Source organism: Rattus norvegicus, chromosome 4 (assembly GCF_021556685.1).
Source record: "Rattus norvegicus strain SHRSP/BbbUtx chromosome 4, alternate assembly SHRSP_T2T, whole genome shotgun sequence".
Taxonomy (NCBI): Eukaryota; Metazoa; Chordata; class Mammalia; order Rodentia; family Muridae; genus Rattus; species Rattus norvegicus.
The window spans coordinates 121,014,532-121,034,928 of NC_141537.1; the positions used below are offsets into that span (position 1 = coordinate 121,014,532).

Consider the following 20,397-nt stretch of genomic DNA (forward strand, 5'->3'; position numbering starts at 1 on the left):
ATCTCTGCACTACTCAATGACCTGTACATTTCCCGGACCATCATTTTGCTCCAAACCTTAAGACTTCAGCATTTAACCCCATGCTCATGACCGCTATGCAATACTGCCTCCCCATGGTGGGGTTAGGAAACAGACAATTGCAGTTCATGGCGAGGCACTCAAACAGTTGGAGGATACAGAATTTCCTCCTCAAAAATGATGGAGTGGGGCCCCTAGGAAAGGCTTAAAATTGGGTCATTTAAATGGCTGACCATTGCCCTCTTTAACAGAATGGAGGGTAGAAGGTCAGTTACAGTCTGCCTTTAGTCTGTTCTCTCTTTGATGACAGTAATCACTATCACCCTAAAATTGAAAAGCAGAATGGAGCCAGTTTTGAGAGGCGAAGAGGAAGCTATTAATTACTCTGGGACAACAAAACCACGCCAGGCCTCTCCTGGGCAGGCCAGGATGTTTGGTCATCTTAGTAACAAGGATGATCAGTGATGTATCTCACGTATTATTAAGTTCTTAATTAATTAAGTTCTTAATTATTTGGGGGAGTGTTTGTTGTTTGACTGCTGGAGTGCTATGGCTCCCGCACTGTCCTCTTAACTGCTTCCTGGCACCATCTGCGAAGACGTACTTTTTTTTGGGAGGAGGGGGGACAGCAGGCTGAGTAAGATACAGTTCGTAAGCTTTGCCAGCCCTGGAGGACCTTTGACTCTTGTGGGGTTGTCCACCAATGAGCATTGGAGGACAGCGGAAAAGATAAAGTGTGGATGAGATGTTTCCTGAACACTGAGCACGCTTCCTCTCCATCTAAGTTCTGGAGCACGCCTCTGCTGTCAGAGGGCAGGAGTTGTTTGGGCTTGAGAGACTCTAAAGAGGAGAAGGATTTTAAGTCAAGATGCAATGCAGAGGGATGGAGGCTCTTAATTGTTTGGGGGAGCGTACATGAAGCCCACGGTTCATGCCTTAAAATAAGTGGGCATCACTTAGGTATATAGATGAGTGAATGACCGCTCTGCAGCTAAATGGCTGTGGAACCCACACAGCCATTTCATTGTAAGTTTAAAAGGTGTGGGATGTGGTAAGAAGTGAAACATGGGGACTACATGGTGCAATAAAAGTCCCTGGTATTTTACCAAGGCATTCACAGTTGGTCCTGAAAGAGTTTTACCTGTTTTCAGAGTGTGTATGAGAGGTGGGGCTTAGGGAATTTGTTGTCGAGGTTAGATTTGTGTTAAAAAACAAAACAAAACAAAACAAAACAAACAAAAACCAGGTTGAGTTGGTTCTAGAGTTCCAGGAAGCGGGATGGATGAGGTAGACCAGTTTGGGCAAGATTTCACCAAACTGGTAACATGGTGGAGACCTGAGCTAAAGTGACAGCCATGTGGAGAATGGGAGGGCCCAGGTCTGCTGTGGGTACATACACACGTGGCATTGCAGTGTGAGGAAGAATTACTCCCAGGTCTTCAGCCAAAGTGCACAGCTTATGGGAAGCATCACCCTTTGATACCAGAACCACAGGAAGAGATGACTTAGGACAAATGTCCCAGATGACGACCCTTCACCTGGCTCACCCCACTCCTTCCCCAGTGCTACAGCCCTGCACTGCCCCTCTCCCCACCGCCCTGCCATGCCTTGGCGAGGACGAGTACAGTTTCTCCTTTTCCTGGACAACTATTGACAATTCCTCTGGATTGGACTTTGGCCATCTTCTTCAAACTGCACCTCTTCCTGACGTTTTGAAGTCCTTATATTATTATCTTTATATTGATTACTACCTGCACCCAATCAATTGCTACCCTTGGGCTAACAATATCCAAGGCTTGATTTTCAGTCCTAAGGCTCCAGGGAAGCCGCCTACTTAGAGTCTCCACCCAACTGCCCTACATGCTCAGACCTTCCCCATCCCTGACAAGATTCTCTCTCTTTCTGAAACCCGCTTCTTCCCAATGCAGCTTCGTCTCCCACACAACCCGCTCAAGTCCTGTTCCTCAAAACAAAGAGTTTCCGGACTCCCTTATTCTTTTGTCTCCATCCCCACCACAAAAACAGGTGATCAATATATATCCAGTAGAGACATATGCTGGCCACCATTGTTCTCAAACACTCCCAATCTTTAAAAAAACAAAATTAATTACTAATCTTCAAACTTATTGCTGGAGGGATAGAACGCAAATTCTTTCTAAGGTTTTTCCCAGTCATACAGGACAGAGTATGTGTCACTTGGCTTTCTTGTACATTGCTTCTTTAACATCTGACAAAATCTCACTCAATCGCCATGTTCCTGGGCCAAAGTTTCCTCCTCTCCGAAGCCTGCAAAAGTCCCTCTCCTATCAAGCCACATAATTTTGCTAGCAGTCTTTCTTGCTTTGTTGGCTCCACTGAACCCTGAGCTCCCTGAGAACTGGACTCCTTGGGCTCTACAATTCCTAAGGCTTAGCATAGTTTCATAAACACTGAATGGAAATGACACATCCCTGAGCCAGGCGTGACGGCACATGCCTGTAATCCCAGCACTTCACAGAAGTAGGAGTGCCAGGGGGAGTTGAAGGCCAGCTTGGGTTACATGAGTTCCTATCACAACACACATGCAAGCACACACACATGCACACACGTGTGCGCGCACACATGGAGAGAGAGAGAGAGAGAGAGAGAGAGAGAGAGAGGGGAAAAGATAGAGGAGGAGGAGGAAGAGGAGGGAAAATAAACAGATATGATATGCCTCCTACTCAGGCAGATGATCTCATCGCTTGGAAGATAGGGAGGACTCACTTGTTAGAGGACCACAGCATTTCTCTTGTGTTAGTTGTCACCAACATCGCCATGACCACCATCACTATTATCGTCACCTCATCACTGCAAGCATCATGACCCCCATCATCTCCTTCACTGGCATCACCATTATGATCATCCCTGTCACCGTCACTGTCATCCCTGCCATTATCATCACCACCATCATCCCTGTCACCCTCATCTCTCTCACCACTACCTGTCACCATCACTGTATTACCACCATCAACATCAGCACCATCATCTTTATCACCACCACCCCTCGTCACCTGGTATGCATTTGCCAAATGCTGGTTAAAGATTTTAATCTTGTCTGTTTTATTAACAGGACAAACCAAGCTTCAGAAAGATTAACTGATTCAAAATCCCAAGTTCATAGTGTTTGGTCCAACACTGAGGTGAGGTTTGAAGCTGGAGTTGTCTAATCCCAAAGTTGGCATTCATAACTCCTATGTTTGAGGCTCTGTTTCCCCCTATCCCTCACGTAAACACACATGGTTAGCTCTGGAGTCTTGATGGGAAAGGAACCAAGGAATGCCCTAGTTATGAGCATCGTGGCTTGTATGTATGTGTGCAAAGTAAGATTTGTCAACACTAACAGGCAAGAAACGGCTGAGCTGCTACACCAGCTCTCCTTTTCCACATCATGGTGGCCTCTCTCATCCAGGGAAGAATTCTCCCTGGAGTTCAGTTTGGAGGAGCATGCTGGTTGCTCTCCGGCAGGGAGGACGGCCACTGCTGCTGCATGGCAGCTCTTCTTGTCTTTCTGCTCAGCCTCACAGCCTACGGTGAGAGTGAGGGTCTCACACCACAGCCATCTGAGGAGTGTTTGTAGAACAGGAGCGCTGCTCCAGGGAAGCCTGGACCAAGAGTGGGAGGGACCCATTGCTGTCACATCCTCCCGTCCACAGTCAGCACTTGTCACTGGTCCACTTCCTCCTGATGCCTACTTCTCCTGCGTGGAGGAATCCTTCCGTGCTAGGAATCAACAAGCTTTTAAACACTTTTAAAAATTAATTAACTAGTTTTCTTGGGGACAGGGGGTGGGTTTCTGCATGGATGTCTTGTGCCCCATGTGTGGTGATTGCAGAAGCATCAGAATCCTTAGAATTGGAGATGACAGCGAGCCACCACGTGGGTGCTGGGAATCAAACCCAGATCCTCTAGAAGAGCAGCAAGTATTCTTAACCACGGGGCCATCTCTCCAGCCTCAGAGGCAAGAAGCTTAGCTTGTGCTGCTCTGCCTTTCAGCCCTTATCAGGGGTTCTCTGCAAAGCAGATCCTCTACTTGGTGCCTCTTAGAGATCAGTGTAGAGGCATCTATTAATTCCTGGTTATCACAATGGCCAGGAATAATCATGATATTAACAATTAATTAATTAATGACATTTAACGTTCTCCATTCCTTCATAATGAAAAACTATCTCACTAAATATGACGATTGCATCTCCATCAAGAAACACGGGTGGGAGCAGACACTCCAAGGTCAAGCTCTAAATTGGCCTCTGTGTGGGAACTCTCTTAACACTGCCACCCCAGTGTATGAGGACTGTACTCACTGTCCAGCCTGTCAAATTCCCTTAGATTCCACCAATCACGTACAGAGGAATTCTTGTCTTTCAAATACGCTCATGTAACACTTAGGTGACAGAGAGCCATGTCTGGCACCTCATTCCCCTTTCCATGGGATCACGAATGTAGCCTGTACTGAGGCTTGCAGGCTGTTCACGACCACAGTAAAAGCTATCACGAGATAGCTTGCCCTGACTGAGTAAACGTTCTTAATACCCATGGCATTAAACGTTTATTTTAAGTATGGAGGGGATTGGAGAAGGGAAGAATGGAAAGGCATCACCACCTCCCAGGAAGATCTGAAATGCTATGCCGGTAGGGAGTAACTTCCAATTGATTAATATACCCTAGATCTGGCTCCGAACGGACCCCCTCCAGACGTGTTGGCTCCTTCTCCCATCTTAGCTGCTATTCCTGCTTATGCAGGCCTCCAGACTATGTAATTATGCTTGCAGCAGAGGCTGCAAATGCCCACACTTTTCTGGCATTTCTTCCCTCTGGCATACACGTCTTCAGTCCCTTTCCACAAGGTGAGAACACATGACCAGTCTGGGCCAGTGGGCTGTGAGCGGAAGGACTTGAGTCACTTCCCTCCTTCAGCATTTGTTTCCTCTGCAGCTGTGATGGAGAAGGGCCTCTCCAAGGGCCCTAGCTCCCAGGACAGCCATGAGTGTAGCTTGTCACTAAGACTTGAAGGCTACTCATCACCACAGCATAACCTAGCTTGTCTCCTGACTGATTTAATGTTCTTTTGACATCTCAGTCTTTGCATCTTTTGATTACATCTCGGGATTGAGGTTGGCTTTACCACTTAAAGTCGTCTCAGCCTTCATTTCAGTTTCGCAACCAGTGAAGCGGCAACAGTGACCGTTCAGATGTTACGGGGACAGCAAAGGCTTATAAACAGGCCTGTACAGGCCCCGTTTATACCATAGTGCCTGGCAGGGAGCCAGGCCGTGACTGCCACTTGTTTTTCCTGCTGTTCTAAACTTGACTTTTCCTGCCCTGCCCCAAATCCGTACTGGAGCCTGCAGCTTTGGACTCGCAGAGTCCTTCTAATGTCCTCTGCCTAAAAGGCCACCAGTCCAGATGGCTTCCGGCTTCAGTCTTCTTTGCACCTCCCGAGACAGGACGTGGCTTGCTGTAGGCACTGTGTTATCCGGGCTTTCATTGCTGGGCCAAGCACTCCAATCACTTTGATCATATTGAGAACATAGCTATGCCAAGTACCCGAAAAGAATAAGCCAACTGTAATGGAAGAAATCGAATGGCTTTTTCAATGAGAACTTGGCGTGTCTGAAAACCATGTCAGAATGTCCAAATATCCTCTTTGTCTTGTGCTGTGGAATAATTAAATGAGTACAAGTGGCTAAGTCTGGTCAGGCGCCCATTTACGTTAGCATAAGGCAAGTCTAATCTGCGTTTGTGTGTCAGTTCTGTTTGTCTAAGGGATGCCAGAGGTCATCCCCAGAGTGCCGGGAGATAATTATGGTTATAATTACAGGTCAGATGCCTTCTTCCAGCCCCTCTGGACTCTATTTTCAGCATAACTCCGAGTTTTCCCAGGTCTCCAGAGTTAAGAGAAGTAGAGATAAATTACTCACCCAGACAGAAACACAAAACAAAAAACACTTCCGTCCTCCTTAGTTTGTGCCTACACACTGAGCCTCCTTAGTTGTGGGCAGTCCTACCAACTGTCACCAGGCCTGATAGGCCCTCTTTAAATAGGAACCAAACTGCTGAAACATTTGAACGGACTAAAGTCTTGGCCCTGGAGAGATGTTCATCCCGGTGTCTTTTAAGGCTACTGTTGTGCTCGTCCAAGGTATGCTCTAATGCACCCCACTCCCCTCGCTTGGTGCTAGTTTTACGTTCTCCTTCCTCTAAAGGACCTTCCAAGGCATTTCAGAAAGCAAGCAACATCTGTGTGCCTTGACACATCTGCAAACTTAAATTTCCCCTTTCTGTCAAATTCAATCCGAACAAGCTCCTAAGTCATTGGACCTTTAAGTGCAGAATACTGACCACACCTCAGAGTGTGAACACAGCCCCAGGGCTCTGGGAGGTGGGAGGGGTGTTGGCAGGTGCATGCAGAATTTCCTACTAGCAGCAACTGGTGAACAGCGGCCTAGCAGCTGCTCCACAGTTAAAGTCTTAACTGCTTGGGTTCCACGATTTACTGAAACGCTGGTGCAGGGATTTTCAATTCCTGGAACCCACTGGATCTCGCTGGCTGCACCGCCATGTGCTTCTCATTATAGCCCAATGGTGCTGGGTCGAGATGAGCAGAAGGGACCAGGCTGGGAGCTGGGAGCAGAAAAGTCCTGCTCTGTTGCTCTGTCAGGGTCTAGTCCTGATTCTGTGCAGTTCTAACCCAGCAGGGTGAACAAAACTCTCTCCCATCTACACACTAGGGATCGATCATCGTGTAGACAATTCTCCTCAGTCTCTTGTGAAAGCATGTGGGTCTGAGAAGCTCACTGAGCTTCGGACTTTCAACATTTCCTGTTTAAGTTTGTTGGAAACCCAGGTCTCTTCCAGGAAAACCACAGTCTACCTAGTGAGATTCCAGTCCAGGAGGACAAACATCTATCTGTATCCATTATGTGTGTGTCCATGTCCCTAGGGTGCCACACTCCCTCACAGCCCTGCAGATCAGTACAACCTTGGAATGCCCAATGAGAGTTTGAGAAAGTGAGCTTCCTTTGTTTGGGGGAAGAGAGAGAGAGAGAAACACTGGTGGAATAAAAAGTTAAGTCTTGTTCTGTGGCCCGCCCCCGCCCTCATCCCATGGCCTCTTCTCAGTGTTCTGTTTTTGAAGTCTTTATGGCCCATGTATCATGTCCAGTGCTTCCCTGAGACTGGAGATGGAAAATCCTCCTCTCCCTGTACATAAAGAAGATTAATACGTGGCATGAAAATGCACATTTCAGTGTCAAAGGACCTTGCCAGGAAGGGAGTATACGTCCACATCCATGGTGGGTCCTGAAGACCCACCGGGAGACTTAAGAGAGACTCTTGTTCTTTTCTAGACAGGGCCTTCCAAGTCTGACTTTTCAAATCCCTGATTGAATTCCCAGCAAACTACTCTTCCCAACTCTAACCAGAAAAGCATGTTTATATAAACATGAAATTCCATCAGTGTAGAGCCCTGTGCGGCCCCATTGCCAGAGCTCTTAATAACGCCCTATTGTGTTACTGTGGTGTTCTGGGTTATCATTATATGGTCTTTGCTCCTGGTTGAGAAAACATGACGTTCCATTAACTATATAATCTGGGCTCCCTCCAGGCCAGAGATGCATCCTGCTCAGGGCTGAAATGAGCAGAGCTTTAAAAACGCCAGAGAAAAGCGAACTGACTGCAGGAGGGAGGGGCATTGCAGAGGTGGGGAGAGTAGCCACAGACTCGCTTCCCTGTGGCCACTGTTCTGCCTGTAACCAGCAGCCAAGGGTCTCAGAGGCCCGAACACAAACCCAGTCAGCATTCTTTCCCTTCCCACTTTGCTGCGGTCTTGGTATGCACAGCAGTGTCTGGGGAGTTCCTTTCCAGGACAGAGGACTTTGTAGGGACTGCCCTGCTGCCTATCTGCCATCCTGCCTAGTGGTCTGTTCTCTAGCTCTGGACTTCGAAATCGCATTGACTCATTCGCCCGGCTGTAGTTGGCAAGCTGGACGTGTGCATACGATGTAGAAATTCTAGCAAGCTTTCATTCAGCACAAAAATACCCCAGAAAGACAATGATAGGAAGTTAGAGGCTTAGAATTAAGTGTGAAAGGGGGTAGCTTCTTTCTTAATAGCCAGGGGCTGAGGACTCAGTCCACTGACCACAACCTCTCTCCACACAGTCCTTAAGAATTCAAAATCACATTTTGTTGAGCATAAAACTGGTACGTTTACTGTAGAGAAACTTGGAACTTCAGAAGTTAAAACTATTAGCTTCTGAAGAGGAATGCTATCCTAACAGTAAGTAAACACACACCCACGCATACACACACTCACACACACTCACACACACTCACACACACTAACACACACACTCACACACTCACACACACTCACTCACACACTCACACACACACTCACACACTCACACACTCACACACACACTCACACACTCACACACACACTCACACACACTCACACACTCACTCTCACACATACACACTCACTCTCACACACACATACACACACTCACACACACACTCTCACACACACTAACACACACACTCACACACTCACACACACTCACACACACTCACACACTCACTCTCACACATACACACTCACTCTCACACACACACATACACACACTCACACACACACTCTCACACACACTCACACACATACACACACTCACACACACATACACACACTCACACTCTCACACACACACACTCACACACACTCACACACACTCTCACACACACACATTAGCTTTGTTTTGCTCGGCTCTGAGACAGAATCTAGTTACTTAGCTCAGGTTGGCCTTGGTCTCCCAAGTGTTGGCATCGAGCCTGGCCTTGCTCCTTACAAAGGTGGAATGCACACAATGTTTGGAAACATAATAGTGTAAGTATTATATATTTCTCCTAAAATATCTTGCAAACACACACAGTCTGCAATGAGTGTACAGCACACTGCATATTTCAGGTCTGACTTCAATCCCATTGTTGGGCATTTAGGTAATTCTCGGCTTTTTACTCTAAACAGCCCTACCATAGACTCACAGGAAGGGAATCTTTTCTAATGCATTTTTTTCTTAAGATAAAGACTTGTTGGATGAAAAGGAAGAATCTTCATTGTGTTAAGAGCACATGATACTTCCTGCCGATGCATCCTCTCATCCACGACTCACATGGCAGCCACATGGGACCATTTAATTTAAACAAAATTAAAAGTTCACGTCCTCATTTGCATGGGAGGGCACATATGGCAAGTAGCTACTGTTCTGGACAGCAGGAGCACGAAGCACTCTGCCCCTCTAGAAAATTCTACCACGCAGTTCAAGTGCACAAAGACTACCAGTTCACACTGTCCCAAGCAAGACAGGGCACAGGCGGCCACTGCTGGACGTCGTAATGCCTTAAAAGCCTCTGCCAACATAATAGGACAACTGCGCCTGCCCCCACACACCCCTTGAATTGCTAGTGGATCAGAATGTTTCTGTTAATATATTAGCTTTAACAGATAGATGTTCTTCTTTGGAAATTAAGACATAAAGCTATTTTCTAGGTAGCTTTTCCACACCAAGAGTAGTCTTCAGAGAGAAAGTTGGGGCGGAAAAGCTTTAGTAGCTTGTCGTACTTCACCTGTGCTGTGCACCCCCAAGACCACAGAGCTTATCTATTTGAATCCCCCTCTAGTCTTCCAGGCGTCTGTGTTCCTGCCATTCTCTATAAGATGTAAGCCTGGGGTTCCACGGAGAGTCCTTGTCCACATACCCTTTGAACCTTTCCACGCTGTTTTCAGTGATTTGCCTTCTAGTATTTTTAAATCTTTGCAGAGAAAGCATGCCTTCACTGTTCCTTTCAAAAAATTACACCTTTTGACTTAGTTGCAAGGCCCCACACCCCAGAAATGATCCTAAGATGATTCTGCTGAGTCCTTTCCATCACCTGAAGAAATTCCATTTAGAAATTGGACCAAAAAGTTCAGTTCAAATTATAGATTTAGGCCTCCAGGTTATGTTCGCAGCACCCAGGCAGTCTTCTGGGGAGACAGTGATTTTCGTTTGCTCAGGTTTCCCTGTGGGTCTCTTGGGATGTCTGGGGCTAAGGCTTCTGTCGTTACTGTTTGTTTCATGAGACAGACTCAAGTAACCCAGGTTGGCTTCAAACCCATTATGCAGCCTAGGAGCCCAGGATCACCTTGAATTCCTCCCAACTGCAGGGATACAGGTGTGCACCGCCACCATCACAGTGAGCTTACGGGTTTTGTGGTGCTGGGGCTTGGTGCATTCTAGGCAAGCACCCTGCTTGATGGTGGCACAGATCCAGCCCCCAAAGTTCCCCCGAGAGGGGCACAATGGGGAGCACCATGGGTTCCAGACACAGTCCCAGAGTCTCCCTGACCCAGGAACTCCGGCGCCCACCTGCTAAAGTAACAAAAGATTTTCAGTTCTTAGCCCGGGCCTGATTTTTTCTGTATCCACCTTCTCGTAAATCTGTAAGAAAGAGACCTCACTTTTTTATCCAAAGTATCTGGAGTTCAAAACAGCCTCTACGGAAAAACCAAACCCCAGCAGCAACTGGGAAGCACATTTAGGGTCCAGCGGCCAGCTTCTTTTTCAGGACTCTTGTTCCAACTCCCAAATACTTTCCAGTCTGTGAAATCCACCTCCCCACCACTGTAGCTGCAAGCGCCTCTGCTGGCACCGGCACAGATCTAAGGCGCCCGGATCTTGAGGGACTTTTTTATTGTTGTAGCTGCTTTTCAGCAGATCGCATGGAACTTACTTGAGTAACTGTGGCTTGGCAACCCCGTAGGGATCTGGAAAGTGTCGAACTGGCCTTAACTCAGTTATTCCTTAAGCAAAGCTCGTTTTAGTAAGGAGTAATCTTGCTGGTTTCCCTGGCAGCCCATCAGTCAAAAACCAACAGCCCAAATTTACCTACATCTCAGTTCTGAAGGCAAAGGGTGCTGGGGACATTTGCCAGGATTTGAAAGCATTTTTGGTTGACACCACTCGGGCAGAAGAGTGGCTGTGTACTAGGCATCTGTGTATAGGGTAGGGGACAGAATGGTGCTTACAGTCCTAAAGCGGAGGGTGAAGTCCGCACACACACACACACACACACACACACACACACACACAAACCTAGTTGGAACCCCAGAGGTGGAGAATCCGTGCCTTCGACTTCCACAAGTGGCCAGGGTCGACGGGCATCATGCCACGAGAACAAAGACTTTATTTTTACATTTTGGAAAAACAGATGGCTAATTCTGAAGAGTATCCTCGCCTCTAATTTTGGAAGTTTCTGCAAATTCTACTTCTGGTTGCAATTCCTAATCCCCAAGGTGGGAAGCAGTAAGACAAATAGAGCCAACTGCATCCTTCCTGGACTCGCAAGCCCCAGCCAGAGACAGTAAAGAAAGCAGGCTAAGAAGTCAGGAGCCCCGCAGCTGCGGACCAGAGGCCAGCTGTGGTGCGCCCTAGGGACCGTCCCTCAAGAGCAGCATCCTCCAGGCACTTACTTGTCTAGGATGAAGTAGAGGTCGAATCCCCCGTAGCAAGCTGGTCCCCCGTCCTCTCGGCGGCCCCCTTGTCCGGCGCACACGAGCACGAGCGCAGCCACGCAGAGTCCCCGCAGGCCCGTGCCCAGGCGCCCCGCGCGGTCCATGCTGCAGCTGGAGCGCTGGCCTCGCTGGCGTCCGTGGGACATCAGGGGCGCGCCATACGCGGCCTGGGCTCCCGTCAGGTCCCTCGGCTCTCTGCAAACGCCCGGAAGCAATTGTCCAGAGAAGTTCAAGGATTTCGCTTTAGTTTCCGCCGGTTCAGCGCCCGGGTTTCGAGTTTCAGGGACCCCAGGGCGCTCTGCTCTGTGGAGCTCTCGGGCTCGGGCCACCAGGCGGCTCCCAAGCTGCGCTCGAAGCTTTGCAGTCGAAGCAGTTCCGTCCCGACGGCTCTTTGTCCTAGATTTTTAAGTATGATGGGGTGGGTTTTCAAATTGTTCTTGGTTGGGGCAGTGCGGTGTCTTTGCTCCCTCCCCTTCTCCCCTCCTTTCTTTCTTTCTTTTCTTTCTTTCTTTTTTTTTTTTTTTTGGTGAAAAAGTCCAAAGAGTGCCATCTTGTGGCCAAGGGCAGCGAAAATGTTGGGGTCTACCAGACCTTGGCTGGGGCAGAATTGGGTGGGGACTTTTGGCAGTGGATAAATCTTAAACGTTTTCAGGTGAGCTGCACGTCTTTAACTAACCCTTCTTTTTCGTCTCCTTTCTTGCCTTAACCACGGCCACCTCTTTATCCTCTCTACCCCCCATCCCCGATGCCTTCTTTCTGTTTTATTCTTCTGCATCTGCGGATACCGTCGCTGTAAACATTTGATGAAAACTCATTTCCTTCAAGCAGGGTGGCTCCAACTCTAGGTCGGGATTTTTCAAACATGAGCCTTTGTGCAAATGAAGCACAAGGCCTTTGCAATCCGAGCCACCAAGAGATCGTGCATATATTTATTTTTCATTATTATTATTTTATTTTTATGATCATAAAGGGCTCTGGTTGAAATCTGCACATACAATGCCACCAAGTGTAATCGTTGAGGCTTGGAGCAGCCAAGGCGTCTAGACTGTCCTCATCTCCACGTTTAAGGGAGTCTGCGGTAACCACTCTTCTTTCTGCCTGCGAACTTTGTTTTTCCCTCCCCATCTTTGTTGAAGCACTGTGAGGGTAAACAGCTTTCAAAGCTACAGACAGTTCAGGGAATTAAGCACTGTACAAGAGTCTTGTGCTTACCTTTCTAGACTGAAGGGTCTTCCTTAGTTCGAGTCCCAGTTCCCACAGGACACAAGGTCTAACTTCCCCACCCCCTCTGAAGATCCCAAATCAATGTGCACTCTTGTCCCAGCTTCAGGCTCTTCTAGATAGGCACACCCAAGTCTTTTACTCCTCATCATGGCCACCCTGGCAAATTTCCTCCAAAGCACACATCATAGAATTCCAGTATCTTGGAATAATCTATTAATCATTGATTGTGTTTTCAAATAAGCACTTTTTTAGTGACTTGCACTAGTTCCCCCTGAGGTGATCTCTAGAGTCACCCAGCCTCAGTTCACACACCTTCCACATAGAGTGATGTGGGAGTGACTTAGTTCACAGTGCAGAATTGATGGTGTCTGATTTTTTGAGGCACAGATATGGGGCACGTAACTTCCCTTGGATCACTTCTTTAGATGCTCAGTGGTACATTGTGAAACTCCCCCACCCCCACCCAGGGCCTTTGTGAAGAAGCCCCATGTGGCTGGACACTGCCACCCCCCACCAACAGCTAACACTCACCCTGGTGACATGTTTGAGGATTAACTGTTTCACTACTGATTCTCCAGTGCCTGCCAAGCCTTCAGGTGACTGCAGCCTCTGACACCTAAGCAGGCACCTGACCTGGCCCTCTGCTGACTCCCAACCCTGGAAAACGGGAGACAATGTTTGCCTGTGTTCTGAGCTCCTGGCTTTGGGATGGTTTGTTATGCAATCAACAGATAACTAATACATGCCTGTTATCACTTTAAACACTGGAGAATTTCTGTAGGGAAAAAAATGATTTGACCATTTCCCAGACTTGCTTGTCCGTGAAGCTGTCTTCCAGTACTACCTGCTAGCACCCACAGTTTTAGAATTACTGTTTGCAGGAAAAAATAATTAGGGGAAATAAATATACTCTAACTGATTATGTTTGCTTTTTCTATATTTTTCTTCTGCCTTAAACAAGGAAAACCCATCTTGGCCCCACCAAGCTCTGTGATAAGAAAGAGGAGGGGAAATCTACAGAAACCAGCTAGACCAATGAAGGCTGGAAAACTGGGAGAGGGGGACACTGGTCCAGGATGAGAAGGAACTTGGGGATAGTGTAATAAGAAAAGAATTCTGAGACTGGGGGGAAAGGGTTTGCATGTTCCTGCAGGGAAGCAAGGGACAGGAGGAACCAGGGGTTAAGAACATCTCTTTCACATGCCCTGGATGGTCTCTGAGCTGTTTAAGAGATTGGGTGGGAGAGGAATGCCTTGAGAGTATTATGGGGTGGGAGTGGTCTAGAAGGTCAGCCTGGGAGAGAGCATCGGGTCGATGATAGATCTCCCTGAGGCCCCAAAACGCCATTGTGTAGGACAGGCAAAGGCTTAGGTTGAGCATGGGAGGAGATTTCATTCAAAATATGTGAGAAGTGGGGAGGGTAGAAGAGTGTGGCCCACCAAGGATAACTGTGGCCCTGGAGAGGGCAGAGAAGTAGTTGGAGTCATCCAGCTATTGGAGAGTACCAGCTGCCATGCCTCTTTCATGATTTTGCAAAGAGGCCTTTTGATCCAAGAGGATCACCCCCAGTGTGCTGCTGCTGCTGCTGCCTCTGCTGCTCCTTCCTCTTCCTCCTCTTCTTCCTCTTCCTCATCGCCCTCCTTCTCTTCCTTCTCCTTCTCCTCTTCCTTCTCCTCCTCCCCCTTCTCCTCCTCCTCTTTCTCCTTTTCCCCTTTTCCTTCTTCTCCTTTTCCTCTTCCTTCTCCTCCCCCTTCTCCTCTTCCTTTTCCTTTTCTTCCTTTTCCTCTTCTTTTTTATCCTCCTCTTCTTCCTTCTCCTTCTCTTCCTGCTCCTCCTCGTCCTCCTCCTTCCCCCTCCTTCCCCCTCCTCTTCATTCTCCTCTTCTTTCTCCTCCCTCCCAGCCAGGGTAGAAGCCAGGGTGTGAAAGAGTCTAGACAGTCCATGTACTGTGGACATCAGGAGAACAAGCCCTGGGAACCCCCATTAACCTGACAAGTGTCAGTTTCACTCGGGAGTGTTCCAGTGGAGATGAGCAAGGGACATGATCCTGTGCCGTGTCAGTGGGAAGTGAACCCCTTCCTTTCCAGGTGATAAGAAACAAGGAGGTAGTTTTTGACTATTCAGATGTTTTATCTTCCATAGGAAAAGTACTTAAGAATTCCAGAAATCTCTAGTCTCTGTCTTTCAAGAGATTAGAGAAATTGCTCTAGACTGGGAGTAGCAGCTTCTTACTGATGCACTCCCTGTGGACCCCCTCCCTCCCATGATCCATGTGCCAAGCTGTCAGACACCTGCTAGGTTCTGCATTACTCTCTCGAGCTGCTATCTAATCCTCCTGGAATCTCGTTGGGCATCAACATGCTACTTGAGTTATTGACAAAGGCTCTAAAAAGGGCTGCAGACAAGTACAGACAGAATAAAACTTAAATTGTTTCTCTTATAAACAGCTGCCAACAATGTGGACAAATCTAACACATTTGTGTCACATTTCATGTCAATTGAATAAGTCCACTATTTGTAGGTTCTCACTAGTCCCTGGACCACACACTGTGTGTGTAAAAAGGCCAGGAGAATATTTATCAGAAGCAATTTATCATCTGGAACAACAGAATTTCTGAAAAATCTGAGCCATATTGGCTTTGGTGGTGGGATAAACAAAAGTACTAGTGATCAAGCAAAGCCCAGGCTTGGGAGCAGTCACCAGGAAGGCGTCATGAGGAATCCCAGAGGCCTGACAATCTACAACTTCAGTCCAGAAATGGTCAGAGCTGTTCAACCCAGGAACATTAATACCACCACCATCCCCCAAAGCCAAGCTGAGTCTAGCTTCAAGGAAGTTAGATACAAAATAGCTCTTGGTTCAATCCAATGCACCAGCCCAAAAGCCCTGTTAGCAGCCCTTGCAATGCAGAGACAAAACCCACTAACTGTGGAATATCACCCAACTCTGACTAATCAATCCAGAGCCCTCCAAAGAATAAGCTCATGTTGTAGATGGGTCAATTATAAGTCCAAACCAGATCCTACTTAATCCAGCCACAAGCTAGCTCTGCTATAGCTACTGTCTAGATTAATCTTAGTTTTCTCATCACTGGGACCAAAAAAAGCAATAAGGGGATCTTTAAATGGGAAGGGATACTGCCTCTGATGGTAGCAAGAACTCAAGACAGCTGATCACATTATTTCTAGGGTCAGGAAGGAGAAGGCAATGAATCCCAGAACTCAGCTGGAGCCCCAGCCTGTGGAATGTTATTACCTACTGTCAAGGTAAGCCTTCCTACTTCAACTAATCTAATATAAAAAAAAAACTCCCGGGCTGGAGTGATGGCTCAGTGGTTAAGAGCATGGACTGCTCTTCCAGAGGTCCCGAGTTGAAATCCCAGCAACCACATGGTGGTTCACAACCATCTGTAATGAGATCTGATGCCCTTTTCTGGTGTGTCTGAAGATGGCTACAGTGTACTTAAAATAAATAAGATAATTTAAAAAAATTCTCTTAAAAAAAAAACCTCTCTCACAGGTACGGTCAGAGGTTTAAATACCAGGCAATTCTGAATCCTGTAATATTAGCCATCACTATTGACCCAACCTCCTGAAGAACTCCTTCTCTGGTCTTTGCCAGGATTCATTTCACAAGGAACAGAGACTAGGCCAATGAAACTCAAAAACTGAAATGGGTCAGTACAGTCTGGGGTTCTGAGCAGCCTGGAGCTCACATATACACAATAGATAGCCATCTTAGATAAGCCAACACAGAGCCAATCACAGACCGGGTCAGTTCAGCGCTAATTCTGTTCAACTCTGGCATAGGTAAGAGTCATTCTCACAAGCTGTAGACCAGCTCACAACTGATGATGACAGGGAAAACCTCTCCAGATCTGTCAGGCCCAAAATTGTTTTGGCCCTTTCGATGTCCACTGCTGTTGGGGTATCTACAAGAGAAGACTACTTGGACATGGGTTCAAGCCTTTAGGAGGTCTTTAATTGTCCTGCTGGTAACTGTACTGTGTATTCAGGACCTCAGCGTAGTCCTAAGACTTTCTCAGGGTGAGCTTTTTTTTTAATTATTATTATTAACTTGAGTATTTCTTATTTACATTTCGAATGTTATTCCCTTGCCCTGTTTCCGGGCCAACATCCCCCTAACCCCTCCCCCTCCCCTTCTATATTGGTGTTCCCCTCCCCATCCTCCCCCCATTACCGCCCTCCCCCCATAGTCTAGTTCACTGGGGGTTCAGTCTTAGCAGGACCCAGGGCTTCCCCTTCCACTGGTGCTCTTACTAGGATATTCATTGCTACCTATGGGGTCAGAGTCCAGGGTCAGTCCATGTACAGTCTTTAGGTAGTGGCTTAGTTCAGGGTGAGCTTTTAAGCACAGAAAACCACATCCTCCATTCACACACCTCAGTCAGAAGAACAGTTAGCCAAAAACAGACTGCAGAAGCCAAAGGGCAAGGTTAGTACATTTAGAGACTTTTCCAGAACGTGGACTTGGATGGATCAGGTCTCTGTTCTCGTCTTTGCAGGTATTCCAAGGTCTGAGTTCACTTCCATCATGGCGTCAGACGTGAGGGGCCGCATTACATCACTGTCTAAAGCGCAAGCAAGTGGCCCTCTGAGTGTGGGCATGTGGTGCATGTGTGGATGGGTCCTGTGAAGGATGCTTGTGCACTGTGGAACAACTCCAAGATCATCTTCAAGGTACAAATATCTGTAGAACACTAGAAATGGATGTAAGGATTTAAGGGACACAAATAGTGATGGCCTATTTTGCTTCTTTCCTTGTCTGATGGTCTCTTCTTCCCTGATGAAAGCTATCAAAACATGCAGAATTAATGTTCCTTCTTCAACACTGACTGGTCAGAGTGACCTGCGAGTTAATAACAGAGTCTCAAACTAAGCTGTCAGGGAAGGGCAAGTTCTGCTTGTGCTAATTGGTTGACTGTGGAAGTTCCTTCATCCACCCTTGGCACAATTTCCAACTTCATAATAGAGAATGACAATATTAACTACATGGCCAAGATGTTCAGCAGGTGTGCAAGACGGCCCCGGGGAGCTCTCACTGGGCTTGGGATTGGATTGCTGCTGGGAGACTCTGGAAAATTGCACTTGAATTTCTTCTGGGAGTAAGAATGTGTTTAGGAGAATCACTTGCAGATCATGTGATTTTTCTAACAGTAAATCAAAGCTCACTTAGTGTATAGGCTATTCATATTATCAACTTGTAAAAAGGCAAAGATGAAGACTTTGGCTTACACAGGAAGGACTAGGAATTGGTGGTTTCCTAGGATGCGTGTAGGAAACAAATGGACAGACTATCAGTAAGCCAGTGGCGAAAGTCCAATTTCTACAGCCAAAAATGTCCAATAGCTGAGCTCTAGTGAGATGTCTGAGTGCATTCTATAACTAGAGATGCTCCTCTGTTTCTTAATTATTATTGTTATTATTATTATCATTATTATTATTTCTCTCTCTGTGGTATTTGTATATGTGTATGGTATGTGTGTGTATATGCATGGTATATGAATAGAATGTGGATGTGGTGTGTGTATATGTGAATGTGGGGTGTGTATATGTGGATTGGGGTGTGTGTGCGTGTGTTATGGTAGTGAGGAATATGCATATATAAGAAAGGTCAGAGAACAACTTTTTAATGTCTGTTCTCTCACCCTTTTGTGAGTTATAATATCCAGTTCAGGTCCCCAAGCTTGCTTGGCAAGTGCTTTTATCCACTGAACCATCTCTGCTGGCCCTTACTGGTTTTTGAGATATCTAGATCCATTTTAAAAGCACAGATTAGGAGTTAGGGGAAGGAGTGAGGGGTCATATAATCAAAATATATTGTATGCATATATGAATTTCTCAAAAAGTCAATAAAATATTATGATAATAAGTATACTTACTATTCATTCTTATTAATTTGTTCATTGATTAAATACCTTTCAGGTATCTACTGTGATAACTCATCTTCATGATCAACTTGACTAGATTTGGAGGCACCTGGGAGACAAACATTTGGGGATGACTGTGAGGGTTTCTAGAGAGTTAACTGAAGAGAAAAGTCCCAACCCAAACATAGGCTGGGGGCTGAGACTAAACAAAAGGGGGAGAAAGGAGCTGGAAAGCCCACTGGGCACCAGCGTTTATCTCTGTGCTTCCTGATGGAAGTGAGCAGCTGCCCTCAGCCCAGCCTCCAACTCTTCTCCACCATGATGACTGTATCCTCCAACTGAGAGACACAGGAGACATTCGTTCCTTTCTCGGGCTGCTTTCTCAGTATTTTTTGTTATAAGAATTGAGAAAAAAGTAACAACATATGTATTTATGTGGAAGTCCCTGTGCTTTGAATGGGGGAGTAGGTGACTTAGCTTAGATTTCCATAGAGATTATTGGGAGATAGAAATGTATAGCCAGTATTAGCACACATGATGTTTATCTTATCTTTGAGAGAAAACTCAACATGTCCTTTCCACCTCATGACAAGTCCAAAAGAATAATAACGTCCTTGGCAACCCATTCACTAGGACAACTTGTTTGGAGGTGAATGATCTAAGAAAACACAACTGTTTCTTTCTGTTCTTGTGAACTCCCTTTCAGTAAGAGACCTAAGAGTGATCATGAAGTAGCCCATGAAGATAAGACTAAATTATGGGCTATATAAACTGCCTCTAGCTTGAATGAGAGATCCAGGATGCTCATCCCCACTCCTAACCCATTAGGACCCAGAGCACGGTGGTGTGTGAATGGAGCTATAGCTAATGAAATTTGCATTTCTCTGATGTATTTGCTCTGAGCCTGAGTAGATAAGTAAATATGTGCCCAACCAAGATGGGTATCTGAGAGACTGGCTCATCCTGGACCCTCATACTTGATGTGTTTGTCTTTCTTGTGGCCAAAGTAAAAGCCAAGAAACCACTTGTCACCTATGAAGCATGAGGGTCAGCAGGTTTCCTGAGTAGGAACCAATTCTGAAGCCACTTGGTGCACCTGTCAAATAGAAAACTCCAGGCACGAAGGGCGCTGCGATCGCAAGCTCTGTTCTCTTCCCCATGGTATTTCTCATCACGGGTGATTGCTGTGAAATCTTAACCATGTTGTAAGTTTGGGCCTTTAAATTGTTCCTTATGCCCAAAGAAAACAGTGGAGTCAGTGAGTAAACATATAAAGAAAGCCAAAGGGAATTATTATCTTTGGGTTGAAATAGATGAGACACTCAGTGGAATTATTACAAATCCAAGAGCCAATAAGGAAGAAATAAAGACCCACAGTCAGAAAACTGCCCCAAGGCAGAAGGAAATTCTTGGGTGGTAGATAAGGAGGAGCCATAATTTAATGTTTGGACAGAAACTTACAATGCAGAAGCATCATGGGAATTCATTGCATACTTCCTAAGTAATGGGGTCCGTTTACAACACAGCTATTGACCGTGCACTCAATTCAGGAACTGTGGGAAACAGAGGAAGGGAAGAAAAACACTCAAGCCCAGCAAAGCAGTGGCGCTCTAGGCATCCACAGTGGATATTTTTGGAATGCTTTCCCACATGTTGATAGTTCTCCATAAATCATGTTTTCCCAACATAGAAT

The 20,397-nt window shown here is 46.5% G+C and overlaps 2 protein-coding genes across 3 annotated transcripts in view; one reads left to right on the top strand and one right to left on the bottom strand.

The window, feature by feature from the left end:
* Nucleotides 1–12,085, bottom strand: part of Antxr1 (ANTXR cell adhesion molecule 1) — a 185,892-nt gene extending 173,807 nt beyond the window's left edge. Inside the window, 1 exon segment of the mRNA NM_001044249.2 lies at nt 11,548–12,085. Within this exon segment, the coding sequence (NP_001037714.1) occupies nt 11,548–11,735 (188 nt within the window). The 5' untranslated portion in view covers nt 11,736–12,085.
* Nucleotides 12,086–12,145: 60 nt separating this feature from the next.
* Gkn2 (gastrokine 2) overlaps nt 12,146–20,397 on the top strand; it is a 46,277-nt gene continuing 38,025 nt past the window's right edge. The window contains exons 1-3 of one of the 2 annotated variants that reach the window (XM_087656723.1): nt 12,146–12,241; nt 16,003–16,080; nt 17,340–17,514. The gene's annotated coding sequence lies outside the window, so the exon portion shown is untranslated. The remainder of the gene's footprint in view (nt 12,242–16,002; nt 16,081–17,339; nt 17,515–20,397) is intronic. The other variant, XM_087656721.1, reaches the window with a different exon arrangement.